The 13,097-nt window shown below is 34.4% G+C and overlaps 2 protein-coding genes across 2 annotated transcripts; one reads left to right on the plus strand and one right to left on the minus strand.

Moving 5' to 3' along the window:
• Positions 1-1,031: 1,031 nt before the first annotated feature.
• LOC107811852 (uncharacterized) lies at positions 1,032-7,596 on the minus strand. Its single transcript, XM_075235489.1, has 5 exons — positions 7,443-7,596; positions 7,004-7,333; positions 6,122-6,313; positions 1,669-2,463; positions 1,032-1,438 (listed from the first exon to the last, which is right to left on the minus strand). The coding sequence occupies exons 1-5, from the start codon at positions 7,594-7,596 to the stop codon at positions 1,032-1,034; spliced, it is 1,878 nt and encodes a 625-aa protein (XP_075091590.1).
• A 330-nt stretch (positions 7,597-7,926) lies between these two features.
• Positions 7,927-8,890, plus strand: LOC142171785 (uncharacterized). The gene is made up of 3 exons (XM_075235490.1): positions 7,927-8,019; positions 8,107-8,284; positions 8,421-8,890. Exons 1-3 carry the CDS (start codon positions 7,927-7,929, stop codon positions 8,888-8,890), a joined length of 741 nt encoding a protein of 246 aa, XP_075091591.1.
• Positions 8,891-13,097: the final 4,207 nt, after the last annotated feature.

The raw sequence follows: 13,097 nt of genomic DNA on the forward strand, positions 1-13,097 counted from the left end.
AGCCGGTCAGGTCGTGATTGGACACCATGCCGCACACATGGTGGTGATTGTGCTGGAAATTATAATTGAAATGGTAATTGTGGTTGATGTCCCTAATGGATAGCCTAGCCGATCGGGTCGTGATCGGACTTTGTGTTAAAGATTGTGGTATTGATATTGAGAGTAATTGTAGTTGATGTCTCTAATGAGATAGCCTAGCCGATCGGTTCGCAATCGGACTCTGTGCTGAGAGTACGGTGGTATTGGTATGGGGAATAATGATATTGTGAATAATGGTATGTCGATACAAAAAATCTCCCAATGTGAGATATGGAAATTAATTTGAACAGTTTCTTGATCCTAAATTGAGGTTTGATGTTGATTAAAGCTTCCTTTGAATTTATGATAATTTTATTTGTATTATTTGTCATTTTATTGAGAGAGTGTTTAGTTATACATACTAGTATTATTCGACAGTACTAACGTCCCTTTTGCCGGGGGCGCTGCATCTTTCAATGGATGCAGGTGGTTCCACAGTAGGAGATATTGGTCAGTGATAGCAGTGCACCTTTTTCCCAGCTGACTTGGTGAGCCCCACTTCATTCCGGGGTCATGAATCATTTGTACTTTGTGTATTCTGTTTGAGGTATAGCTGGGGCCTTGTTGCCGGCATTATCATTGTACTCTTCTTTATCTATAGAGGCTCTGTAGACATAGTGTGGGTTGTGTATTGGTGCTGGGAGAGACAAACTATGCTATGTTGTGGTTGTATTACTTGTCCATTTGAGACTTTAAAAATGGTGAAACTTATGGTAAGAAATTGGTAATTGCAGACATAACCACTTTATTGTTTAATAAAGGAAAATACATATTTTCTTTATTTATGAATGAGTTTGGGTAGAAGGAATCTAACAGGCTTGCTCGGTCGGGTTCACTTTGTTGAGCGCCGGTGGCGCTCCTCGATTTTGGGGCGTGACATTTCCATTGTCATCATAAACCAAATTTTTTAATCCATTTCTAGTTTTCACCCGGGAAAGAGCAACATATAGTTGTCAGTGTGTAAACACATATTTCTTCAAAAATAATCCCACGTGAGACAATGACTGTCCTTGACTTTTGTTGATTGTCATGGAAAAAGATACAATGATTGGAAGTTGTCTTAGTTGGAACTTAAATGGAATTCTAGCATCAGATGGAGTCAATGTCATTCTTGGAATAAACACTTTCTGTCCACCCATCTTTCCTAATAAAACCTTCGCTTCAATAACTTGATTTTCAAGTTTGGTTATGATCAAGCTTATTCCATTACATAATCCTGTTGGCTGGTCAATATTTCTTAATAACATCACTGGAATACCAACCTTTAGAGTAAGAGCATGATTTGGAACTCCTGAACATTTAATAGTATTTAAGAATTCTGGTGTGTACATGTTCCAATGCTGAATAAGTATGGTCAGAGCTGCAGATTGTATCAGAATTCAAATATGATCACTGCAACGATTATTGAAATCGGGATATGTACTTTCTACAATTGCAGATATTGGATCAACAGACTGTTTTATCAAAAGATCATCTGGTATTTGGACTTTTCATAGCCATCAACAGAAGTACCAACCATACCATCGCTAATTTACAAAATCCAATCTGAAAAAACTCTCAACTCATCTAGATGAGTCCCTATTTTATTACCTTGCAATCTCATATTCTTTGTTAACTTTAAGAGTTGACAGTGAGGCCACAAATAAGAAGAATTGAGAGATGCATTAACAATATCTTGCCTACTGCCTTTTGGAATGACAAGTAATATTTGTCTGAAGTCACCACCAAGAATAATTGTTTTACCTCCAACTGGTCGGTCTAAATTGGATGCATCTTTAAACCTAAGAATATCTCTTAAAGTTTTATCAAGAGATGCAAAATAACATCTATGCATCATGGGTGCCTCATCCCAAATAATCAACTTTGCCTTGACAATTAAATTTGCTAAAGGAGTACCTTGCTTGATATTACATGTTGAATCTTTAGTTAGATTTAGAGGAATAAAAAATCTTGAATGAGCTGTTCGACCACCTGGTAACAATAGAGATGCAATCCCGCTAGATGCAACAGTTAACACAATATCTCCTCTAGATTTTATGGCAGAAGACAGAGTTCTCCAAAGAAAAGTCTTGCATGTTCCTCCAAAACCATATAAAAAGAAAAATCCACCTTTGTCTTCATTCACCTCTCTTATTATTTTTTCATAAACTGACATTTGCTCATCTGTCAAATTCTTTACTAATTGTTGATGTTCATTCGCCAAAGCGCGTTTATTATAACGCAATTCATCCTGGATTAATCTATTAATGTTGTCAACTTCTTTCGTATTATAAACAGGCCTTGGCATTGTTGGAAAATCCTGAAAACTTCTTCCATAACCTTTCAAAAAAAATTCAAGCTTTTGCAAATAACGATTTTTCAATTCATCATCTGTTGGGTCAACTTCTGAAATAACATAAAAATATAAAATGATAAAATACAATTAAATGTTAAAGTTTAGCTTAGCAACATGAAATTAATAATAAGATAACGAAACTGTAAAATGTTTAATAGTATTTTACATGAATTAAAAAGCACATTTAACGTACAAAGAATTTGAAGGAATAAGATAGTCCAAACCTTGAGCCCTAGGTATATCAGACCTTTTGAGATTCTGGAGAGAGTGGGAGAGGTGGCTTATAGGCTTGCGTTGCCACCGGGATTATCAGCAGTTCATCTGGTGTTCCACGTGTCCATGCTCTGGAAGTATCACGGTGATCCGTCCCATGTGTTAGATTTCAGCTCAGTCCAGTTGGGCAAGATTTGACTTACGAGGAGGAGCCGGTGGCTATTCTAGCTCGGCAGGTTTGACAACTGAGTTCTAAGAGATATCCTTCAGTTCAAGCATATTGGAGAGGTCAGCCCGTTGAGGCAGCTACTTGGGAGTCCGAGTCAGATATGCGGAGTAGATATCCACATCTTTTCACCAGTTCAGGTACTTTTCTATGTCCGTTCCAGGACGAATGATTATTTTAGAGGTGGAGAATGTGATAACCCGATATGTCATCTTATATTTTGAAATCTAATTTTATGATCTGAAGCCTTAAAAATAATGTTTTAGCCTTACTCAATTTGCATGCACAGTCCGAGCATCTTTCCGGAAAGCTTTTATGTTAAAAACTGATAAAAATAAGAATTTCTGCCTTAAAAATTAATTTGAGTTGACTTCGATCAATGTTTTGAGTAAATGGACCCAGATCCATATTTTGATGGTCCTAGTAGGTGCGTATCATAATTTGGGACCTGGGTGTATACCCGGAATCGAATTTCGAGATCCCTAGCTCGAGATATGGAATTTTGATGAAAAATTAAAAGTTTGAAAGTTTAATAATTTTTAGAATTGACTGTCAGTACTGGGTCCGTATTTTAGTTCCGGAGCCGGTACAGGTCCATTATTATATTTATGACTTGTCTATGAAATTTGGTGAGAAACGGAGTTAGTTTAACGTGATTCGGATGTTCGGTTGTGAAAATAGAAATTTTAAAGTCTTGTTGAAAAATTTATTTGATTTGGTGTCTAATTCGTAGTTCTAGGCGTTATTTTGGTATTTTGGTTATGCGAGCGAGTTCGTATAATATTTTTGGACTTGTGTGTATATTTGGTTTGGCGCCCCGAGGGCTCGGGTGAGTTTCAGATAGGCTACGGGTGTTTTGAAACTTAGAAAAATCTGGTTTTTGGCTTCAGCTATTATCTGGTGTTTCCTTCATCGCATTCGCGGAGGTACTCTCGCGAACGTGAAAGGTATAATGGGGAAGGATTATTTTCTTATACGCGAACGCAGTAGCTAGGTCGCGAACGTGAGGCAGTGGGGCCTTACCCTTCGCGAACGCGGCCATCTTCTCATGAACGCGAAGCTTGAGGGACCTGGGGGAGGGGACACTCGTTCTTCTACGCAAACGCGAGCACTGGCTCGCTAACGTGGAGGCCAGGGGGAACAACATTTGTGAACGCGAAAGACATTTGGGTTGCTGCACATCGCGAACGCGGCAGGACCTTTGGGAACGCGAAAAAGGCCTGACGCCCAGACCTTAAAACATTTTAAAAACGGGATTTTACCCATTTTTCATAAACTCTCCATTAGAGCTCAGCCTAGGTGCGATTTTGAAGGGAAAACTCAACACCAATTTATAGATTTGTACTCTCTAACTCATTTTCTTCCATTTCTATCATCATCCATTAAATTCCTAACCCTAATCTTTGTTCTTTCATGGTAGAAAACTAGGGATTTAGGAAGAATTGAGGGTTTTTGCAAATTGGGGATTTAGACCTCAATTTAAGGTCAGATTCTGAAACTAGTTATATAATCGGGTTCGGGGGTGAATAGGTAAATAAATTTTTGTCCGAACCTCGGGTATTGACCAAGCGGGCCCTAGGTCGATTTTTGACTTTTTGGGGAAAAACTTGGGGAATCTAAATTTATGCAATATAATTTATTTCTTTAGCAATATTTGATATTATTGAGTCGTTTGTGAATAGATATGAGTGGTTTGGAGGTGGATTCGAGAGGAAAAGCGGTAATTGAGCATTGAGTGGCCTTTGGAGCGAGATAAGTGTCGTGGTTAACCTTGACTTTAGGGAATAAAACTTGTTTGTCTATTTGCTATATGTTTAAATGTTGGAGAACAATGTATATGTAAGGTGACAAGTACGTATGTGTTGTAGTCGGGTTAAAGCATGCGGGTGGGGCTTGGTTTCTTGCAATTAAAGCTTCCTTTGTTCATGTTATCCGTGTTTAGACTAGTATTGTTAAATTCATCATTCTTATCATGTTTACGGATCTTTTAGTGATAATTGAGTATTGATTCCGAAGTTGAGGTTGATATTGTGGAACCAAATATTTAAGTAAGGCTTGTACTTGTTATTCTATCTCCCTGTTATTATTTGTTCATTGCATTATGGTAAGGGAGAGTGTTAATGCACGAAGGGTGATGCCGTGCCATATTGTGAGTGTTAATGCACGAAGGGTGATGCCATGCCATATTGTGAGTGTTAATGCACAAAGGGTGATGCCGTGCCATATTATGAGTGTTAAAGCACGAAGGGTGATGTCGTACCATGTTATGAGAGTTAATGCACGAAGGGTGATGCCGTGCCGTTTCTATTGATTTTAAGGTGAGGTTGAGAATAAAAGCAAGAAGGGTGATGCCGTGCATTTTTCCTTTACTGTGTTTACTTGTTCTTATTGGTTCATAGTATATTGGTTGTTCAAGTTACCATTATGCTGTAGTTCTCCATCTCGTATTCCCCCCTCATCATGTTCCCCCTCCCGATATTACCTGTCAAGTTTTTCCTTGGTGTTATTTGTATATATACTGTTAAATTGCACAGGTTTGTTATGTAGGTGTCTTGTCATAGCTTGTCACTACTTCGTCGAGATTAGGCTCGACACTTACTAGTACATGGGGTCGATTGTACTGATACTGCACTCTGCACTTCCTGTGCAGATTTTGGTATTGGTCCTAGCTGATCGAGAGGCGTAGCAGCTCAGACTAGTTCATCGGAGACTCAAGGTAGATCTGTTGGCGTTCGCAGACCTTGAAGTCCCCGTCTATCTTTTCAGTATTTTTTTTACTATTTCTTTCATTCAAATAGTTATATTTCTTTCAGACTTTTATTTGTAGTAAATCTTAGAAGTTCGTGAATTGTGACTCCAGATCTGGGTGGTAGTAATTAATGAAGTTTTTTTATATTATTCCACACTCGTTGTTTTTCATTTTAGCTTATTCATTTTTTTTTTACTGAATTGAATAATGATTGGTTTAATAATTCTCTAACGTCGGCTTGCCTAGCAAGTGGAATGTTAGGCGCCATCACGGTCCCGACGGTGAAAATTTCGGGTCGTGACACTATAGTAAAAAGATATAAACATAACAAAATATTGTTTACAACCTTAAGTCTTGGAATGAATTTTTTATGAACTGGAAAAAATATATAAAAGGCAATGAACAATCAGATTAATATGAATGAAGTAATTAAAAAGAAAATCAATCAATAAAGTTAAGCAAATCAGCCATCCTTCAGAAGTATCATATCATATTGAAATTGTAAGCATTATATAAGTACCTGGGTGATCCAATATTGTTCTTTCTTCATGAAGGATATCTTCTGATAGTAAATGCCATGTTGCTTGCCAAACACTTTCTGGTCGTGACATTGAATTTGATAAAAGTAGCCTAACAAATAATTGCCTAAGATATGATGCCATTCCCCAATTACTTTCTTCCATTATAGCATCCATGTATTCCTTATCATAATCTAATAAACCCAAAGCATAACATGCATCTCTAAAAGTCTCATGATCACAACCGTTGATTTTTTTGAGTTCCTCATATCTCTTTGGACCTTTAATGACATTCAACAACAATCTAAGGTAATATTGCTCGCCGGATCCAGGTGGAACAAAGAAGATTTTCCCAATAGAAAATGCAGATGTTCTTCTTTTTTCCCATCTTTTCAGGTTTTGTTTTCACACAAACTTTAGAGGGAATTCTGCATAAGTCAATTCTCTTGCTTCAAAAAATGTCTTATTAGCTTCAAACCAGCTTAAAAATATAGATTCCTTAATGGTTGGTCTGTTGACAACTGCATCAATTAGATCATCATCCGAAAATATGACAGTTTGATTATTTGGTAGGTGAAAAGATAGCCTTTCTACCGATGGTTCTTTATGGTGTATTGGGAATTTAAAAATTCTCCAAGCAGCTTCACAAGGTGATATGTATCGACAATCACAATACATATTTATTTCATCAACAACCCCTGAGTCTTCCTTATTTACACTTTGAGAAAAAGCTGCGGTGACACGATCATTTCCTTTATTAAAATACATAAATAAGTACTTAATGGATCGTGATTGATTACACCACTCCACGTTAATATGTGCATCATACTTCAATAATAAAAATTTATTATGTGGTACAACATACCAATTATACAACTCAATACCTACTCTCTTTGTAGTTCTACCATCATCCCTTCTTCCATAGATTGGATACCCATCTTCATCAATTGTGGTTGATGACACAATTTTTTTTGGAAAGTGCTTTGTGCATCTACCATTCTGCATGCAAGGAGAAGATTTTCTAGCACCACCACAAGGGCCATGCATCATAAAATTTATAACAACATTATAAGAATGAGGATCTACTTTTTTATCTGGTAATTCTGTTGAAATTATTCCATCAATATCTGCGACATTTCGGTATTTATTCCGAAGAAGAAGCAAGATATGTGCATGAGGCAAGCTTCGCTTTTGAAATTCAACTGTATAAACCACTGAAGAATAAAGAATTAATTAGATAAGTATGTTCTTATATTATTTATTTTTAATATTAACATATAATAAAATTAATGCAATAATTTTTATAGAACATAAAAACTATACCTGCTTTTACTTCTCCAAAAATTTTATTGTCGCGTAGGTCCTTAATCATGCGATCCGGCTTTATTTTGAAAATCTCTGTTAAAATGTCGGGATGATCTTCTCGAGATAATCCCCTACTCTCCACAAATCTAGTAATCTCTGGCCATTTTGGCATAGAAATAGTTTTTGACCGGAGTATGATCAAAGAAATAAAGATCTAACTTCATCTTTATCTAGTCAAAAGTATACGTTAGAACTGTTGTCGGGCAATAATCGATAATGTATAGAATTGATGCGCATGTCAAGTGATGCATATGTTAGGTTATGTCAATATTTTAGGCACAATGGATGGCTCACAAATAGCAAACATGTATCTGTCGAAGAGAAGATAGCAATATTCTTAACAATTATAGGACATAACGAGCGTTTTGTGGTTATTAAGAGAAGATTTTAACATTCTTCGCAAATAGTGCATGAGTACTTTCATGAAGTTCTTGATGCAACGATGAAATTTGCAAATGAGATGATAGCACCTACAACATCTGATACGAATCTGAATATTCCTTGTGCTAATAACATGTACGAAGAATTTTTTAAGGTATTATTTATTATACTACTATCTTTATAGAATTTCACAAGAAATAATTTTTTTCTTTACTTTTAACTTAAATTTATATATTGGCAGGGAACAATAGGTGCACTAGATGGGACATTAATACATGTTGTTATTCCGGTTAATCAACAGATTATGTACAGAGAAAAAGGAAAGGGTAAATGTTATCAGAATGTTCTGGCAATATGTGACTTCAATATGGTCTTTACTTATGTTTATGCTAGATGGGAAGGGATAGCACATGATGCACGTGTTCTAACGGAAATCGTATCTAACCCAGAAAATGGCTTTTCATTCCCCCAGCTAGTAAGTGATACAACTTAAACAATTGAAATAATATTTTAGCTTTTCAATATGATCACGTAACTCTTTTTTCTTAATGTCAGACAAATACTATTTATGTGATGCGGCATATCCTAACACTCGAGGATTTCTAGTACCATATCGTAATATTCGATATTGGTTAGGAGATTATCATCGCAGGCGTGCTATAACTAAGGAGAAAAAATTTAATCATGCGCATGCACAACTTAGAAATATCATCGAGCGTGCTTATGGAGTACTGAAAGCTAGATTCCCGATATTGGACAAGATGCCTCCATATCCTATTGATATCCAAAGAGATGTTGTTATTGCATGTTTTGCGATTAATAATTTTATCAGAAAGGAGCGCATCAATGATGATTTGTTTAATCAGTTTGATTTGCCTCAAGTAATATTTGATGAAGAACAACAACATGAAAAAGTATTGGGTGAAACTGATGGACCTAGATGGACAGTTGAAGATTGTCAGATGATGAATGATATGCGCGAGCAACTCGCACTCAAACGAGTACAAAGAAGAGGAAATACTTGAGGGTTTTTAATTTTAGTCATTTAAAGTATTTTTTTCCAGTGTTTGAATGTTAAAACTTGATCTGATTATCATTTAGATCTTCAAATATTCTAATGTTTGTGCATCTAAATTATCACTAGTTTTGAGTATATTGTTTTAATTTGTTGGATAAGTTTGATTAGAAGATAAATTTACGTTCAATATTTTTTTTTGGTTACATTTCGTTACTACAATTGTTGTTATTGATATATAATTTTCATTTATAGTTCAAATGGTTTAACAAATGGATCAAACATAAAATATTGATTTATATCTTATAATATTTCAATTTATCTCAAATAATAACTTTTTTGTTCAAGTTAATATTTTCACTAATTGATATAGTATTTAATCATTTTTTTTTAAATGTATATTTTTTATGTTGAAATATAAATATATTATACGTATTCAAATGTTGAAAAATAAACAGTCTTAATCATTCAGCGTTCAGATATACATACTACATCTTAATATTCAGACGTGCATTAAGATTCAGACGTCTTAATCTTAAAAAAACAAATGAGGCCTTAATCACTTTAAGCAAACATGTTGACCCTGAGCTCCTCAACTGTGGCTTATAAATAAAAATAAAAATTATATATATAAATATATATAATAAGTAGAGAATGAATAACTACTTCTCTCCTTCCATACAACATCTACCTCTCTCCTTGGATACAAGATCTACTTATCAAAGCCTCCATGAAAGAAGAAAAAAAACACACAATTTTGGCTATACTTCTCTGGTGGGTTAATTAATTTCTCCCTTTCTTCAATCTTTTTCAATTCAATTTGTTCCTTTGAACTATTTCTCTCTTTTATCACGCAAAATTGTTGTTTTAGATCTTGGCTAATGTTATCCTTTTTTTTTTCTAGTACAAATATACTGTTTTTAATGCTTTGACGACTCATAATTTTCTTCAGAAATTTCGCACTCCTTTTGTTTCGAAATTGATTTTCTTACTTCTTGTTTAGATCTTTTTTTTTTGTTATGCGTTGATCATTTCTATTTATGCTTTAGATCTAATATAATGCTATTTGTTTTTTTGATTTACTAACACAACATTCAAATTCTTATGGAAAATAAACAAGTAGAAAGTTGTTCTCATTTTTTTCCAGCATTTGTAGTAAATTATCCCTTGAAAGTTAATAGGACAAAAAAGCACATCATATATATGTGTGTGCGCGCGCGCGCGTCTGACTTCTGCAGTAATTTGTAAGATATTTCTTTATATGGCTTAAGTGAATTCAAAAGTTAAAGCTAGTCTAGCTAGAATTTGAAAACTTACTGTTCATCAATCATTTGAACCATATCTCTCTTCAAATGTTGAAAGTTGGGGTTTATTACGATAACTAGGGTCCTTTCTGAGTCTCGAGCCTAATTACATTTTACCTGCGAGTTCAATGTTGTTGCTGCACGTGCGGCGCGATCTTGATCAGCCTTATTCTGTCATAATACAATACGTGAACATGTTAGTGTCTATCTTGATCATGTTAAAATAAAATGTTGACATTACCTTTTGGCACTCTTTGCGGTGCTTGTTGATTTCATCTAGTGAAATGTCGAGACATAATGCGCAGATGTTGCACTTTTTTGTTGTGATTTTACGTCCAGTTACAACCGTTTTTCCCTATTTGGCATTCCTCCCCACCTACGCAGCATATCAATGACCCAGTCAGTGGCTATTGCTCAATTTAACATAGAAAGAAAACTCAATTACAACTTAGGCACGCACAAGTTATTGCAGGACTCACCGGAGCCACTTTTATATGTATCCATAAAATCTTTGGTCTATTTGAATTGTTGCATATGTAACTACAAGTATTCTAACATCATTTATCATATAGCCCATAGTTTGATTTTGTTAACTTATATGATGCACTTTGCTAATCTAACTTCCAGATCACTTTAATATGAAGTGAAATTCCTAATTTCATGTCTGAATATACCTAGTCTCAACTGCAGATTACACAGATTCTATAAAGATGTAATAAATTTTGAAATACAGAATCCCAGAAACTGGGATTACACAGAATTTATAAAGGTATAATAAATTTTGGAATACAAGATCCAAGAAATTGAGATTACCTAGTCTCAATAGCAGATTACACAAAACTAAAGCCTACATTTAGCTATTGTGGTGTCCGTTATAATGATTTGTATCCAGAAAACCTTTGATCTATTTGAATTCTTGTCGGTAACTTCCATTACTCTAACATCATTTATCATGTAGCCCATATTTTGATTTTGTTACTTATAGGATGCACTTTGTTAATCTCACATCTCAATATACATAGTCTCAATTGTAGATTACACATAATCTATAGATATAATAAATTTAAAATACAGAATCCCAAAAACAAAGATTCGTTAAAAAATTTTAAAATAAAATTGTTGAAAGAGAAATTTACCTTGTGTCCAGGAAATCAGAGAATTAGTGTGATGTGGTCTTGATTCAGCTACATTATATAAAAATATCAGAAAATTAGAAAAATTGATATCGAATTCTGGGAATGTAAGAAATTTACCTTCAAGTTGTAGAAATCAAGGTCTACGTTTTCTTTAGTGTTTTTTGTCTTCTTTGGTGATTTTTATTCGGATGGTGTGCCTTGGGCCTTAGGCATAAATGATATTCGACCCTAATTTTCAAATAAAATTTATTTAATGTCAATTTATTTTAACTTTTAAAATTTTACTTATCTTACATCAACCTAACCCCACTGTTAAAGGAGGGGTTCTTTTAATCTGAAAGTTAACGTTAAGAGCAATTGTGGCCCAATAGATGGAAGGAGGGGAAATTTAGACTATTTTCAATACGTTATTTTTTACCCTTTTCCGTTTATACTATACTATTCTTACAAGATATATGACTTTTAACTTCAAATAGTAAAATTACTATTTATATTATCAAGGGTTAATTCGAGTGAATAAGATGTTAGTCATGTTTTGCAATACATCACCTTGGATCCTGTTGTAAAATATTTTATTTGCTAATATGAGATTTGAGTAATTTAATTCAAAGTTCTAAAATATTTTTATGCTAATTTTTTTTCTTTTTTACACAAATTTTGTACTTTTTTCTACAAACTTCAATATTATCTGAGTTAAAACATTATTGTGTATCCATTGATAATTTTTGAGATCTCAAAATTTTAGAGGCCCAGGGCAAAGGCTTTAATAGCCTCATCCTTGAGTAACTCATGCATGTTTTCATGTGATCCATGATGTCATAAGAGATATCCAGTTAGCTAAATATTTACATTGTCTTTTTTTTTTAACTCTCTATTTTTTAAAGTAACTCTTGAAAGTGACCTTTTTGGGTAAAGATCACTTTTAGTCGCGGGCGAAACTATTTATATCTAGCAGCCGTAAAATTGTGTAAAATTTATATATTTTTTAAATATAACACACTACTAGAAATTCGCTAAAAACCGATCAAAAATACCGACCAACGTTGGTCGGTTATGGCAAATTACCGATCAAAACGCGACCATTACGGTGTGGACGGTGTTTTGATGGTCGGAATGGCTTACCGACCAAAGTTGATCGGAAATTACCGACCAACTTTGGTCGGTATATTAAAACGACCATCTGACAAGTTTAATTACTTACCGACCAACTTTGGTCGGAAACATATTTTATTAATTTAATTTTACCGACCAAAGTTAGTCGGTTTAACTAAATTATATTTTTTTTATTAATTATTAAAATTAAAAAAAATCGACCAACTTTGGTCGATAATTGAAAATATATATTTTTTAAAACTAATTAAAATTAAACATTACCGACCAACTATGGTCGGTAATCTCAACAATGCAAGCAAAATACCGACCAAAGTTGGACGGTGGTCTTGAATTCTGGGAATTCAACGTTCATTAACCGACCAACTTTGGTCGGTATTTTGGAATAATTTATTTTTTTTATTAAAAACCGACCAACGTTGGTCGGTTTTTCTGGGATTAATTTTGGCATTGCCATGGCATATTGATAATTTTGCAACATGTAACTTGCACCCCCTGTAAATCTGAAAGAAAGTATAACTCTTTGTCCTTGAGAAGGGGGTTCTATGTCTCCATGTAAAACAGTATCTTGTAACCCCTTATAAAAGTGTGCTCTCAACTATTTTTGATGAAGCCTAATGAACCTTAATCGAGAAGATTCCATCATTATATAACCATCTACCAAGAA

Source organism: Nicotiana tabacum, chromosome 17 (assembly GCF_000715075.1).
Source record: "Nicotiana tabacum cultivar K326 chromosome 17, ASM71507v2, whole genome shotgun sequence".
Taxonomy (NCBI): Eukaryota; Viridiplantae; Streptophyta; class Magnoliopsida; order Solanales; family Solanaceae; genus Nicotiana; species Nicotiana tabacum.

Bases quoted from the DNA above. Each gene is read 5' to 3' on its own strand.
- LOC107811852 (XM_075235489.1), bottom strand. From the start codon at position 7,596: ATGCCAAAATGGCCAGAGATTACTAGATTTGTGGAGAGTAGGGGATTA. The intron at 2,464-6,121 runs GTACTTATATAA...ATGTTATTTCAG, and splicing joins AACAATATTGGATCACCCAG to AAGTTGACCCAACAGATGAT. The intron at 1,439-1,668 runs GTAATAAAATAG...TACAATCTGCAG, and splicing joins AAAGAATATGAGATTGCAAG to CTCTGACCATACTTATTCAG.
- LOC142171785 (XM_075235490.1), top strand. From the start codon at position 7,927: ATGAAATTTGCAAATGAGATGATAGCACCTACAACATCTGATACGAAT. The intron at 8,020-8,106 runs GTATTATTTATT...ATATATTGGCAG, and splicing joins TGTACGAAGAATTTTTTAAG to GGAACAATAGGTGCACTAGA. The intron at 8,285-8,420 runs GTGTTCTAACGG...TCTTAATGTCAG, and splicing joins AGGGATAGCACATGATGCAC to ACAAATACTATTTATGTGAT.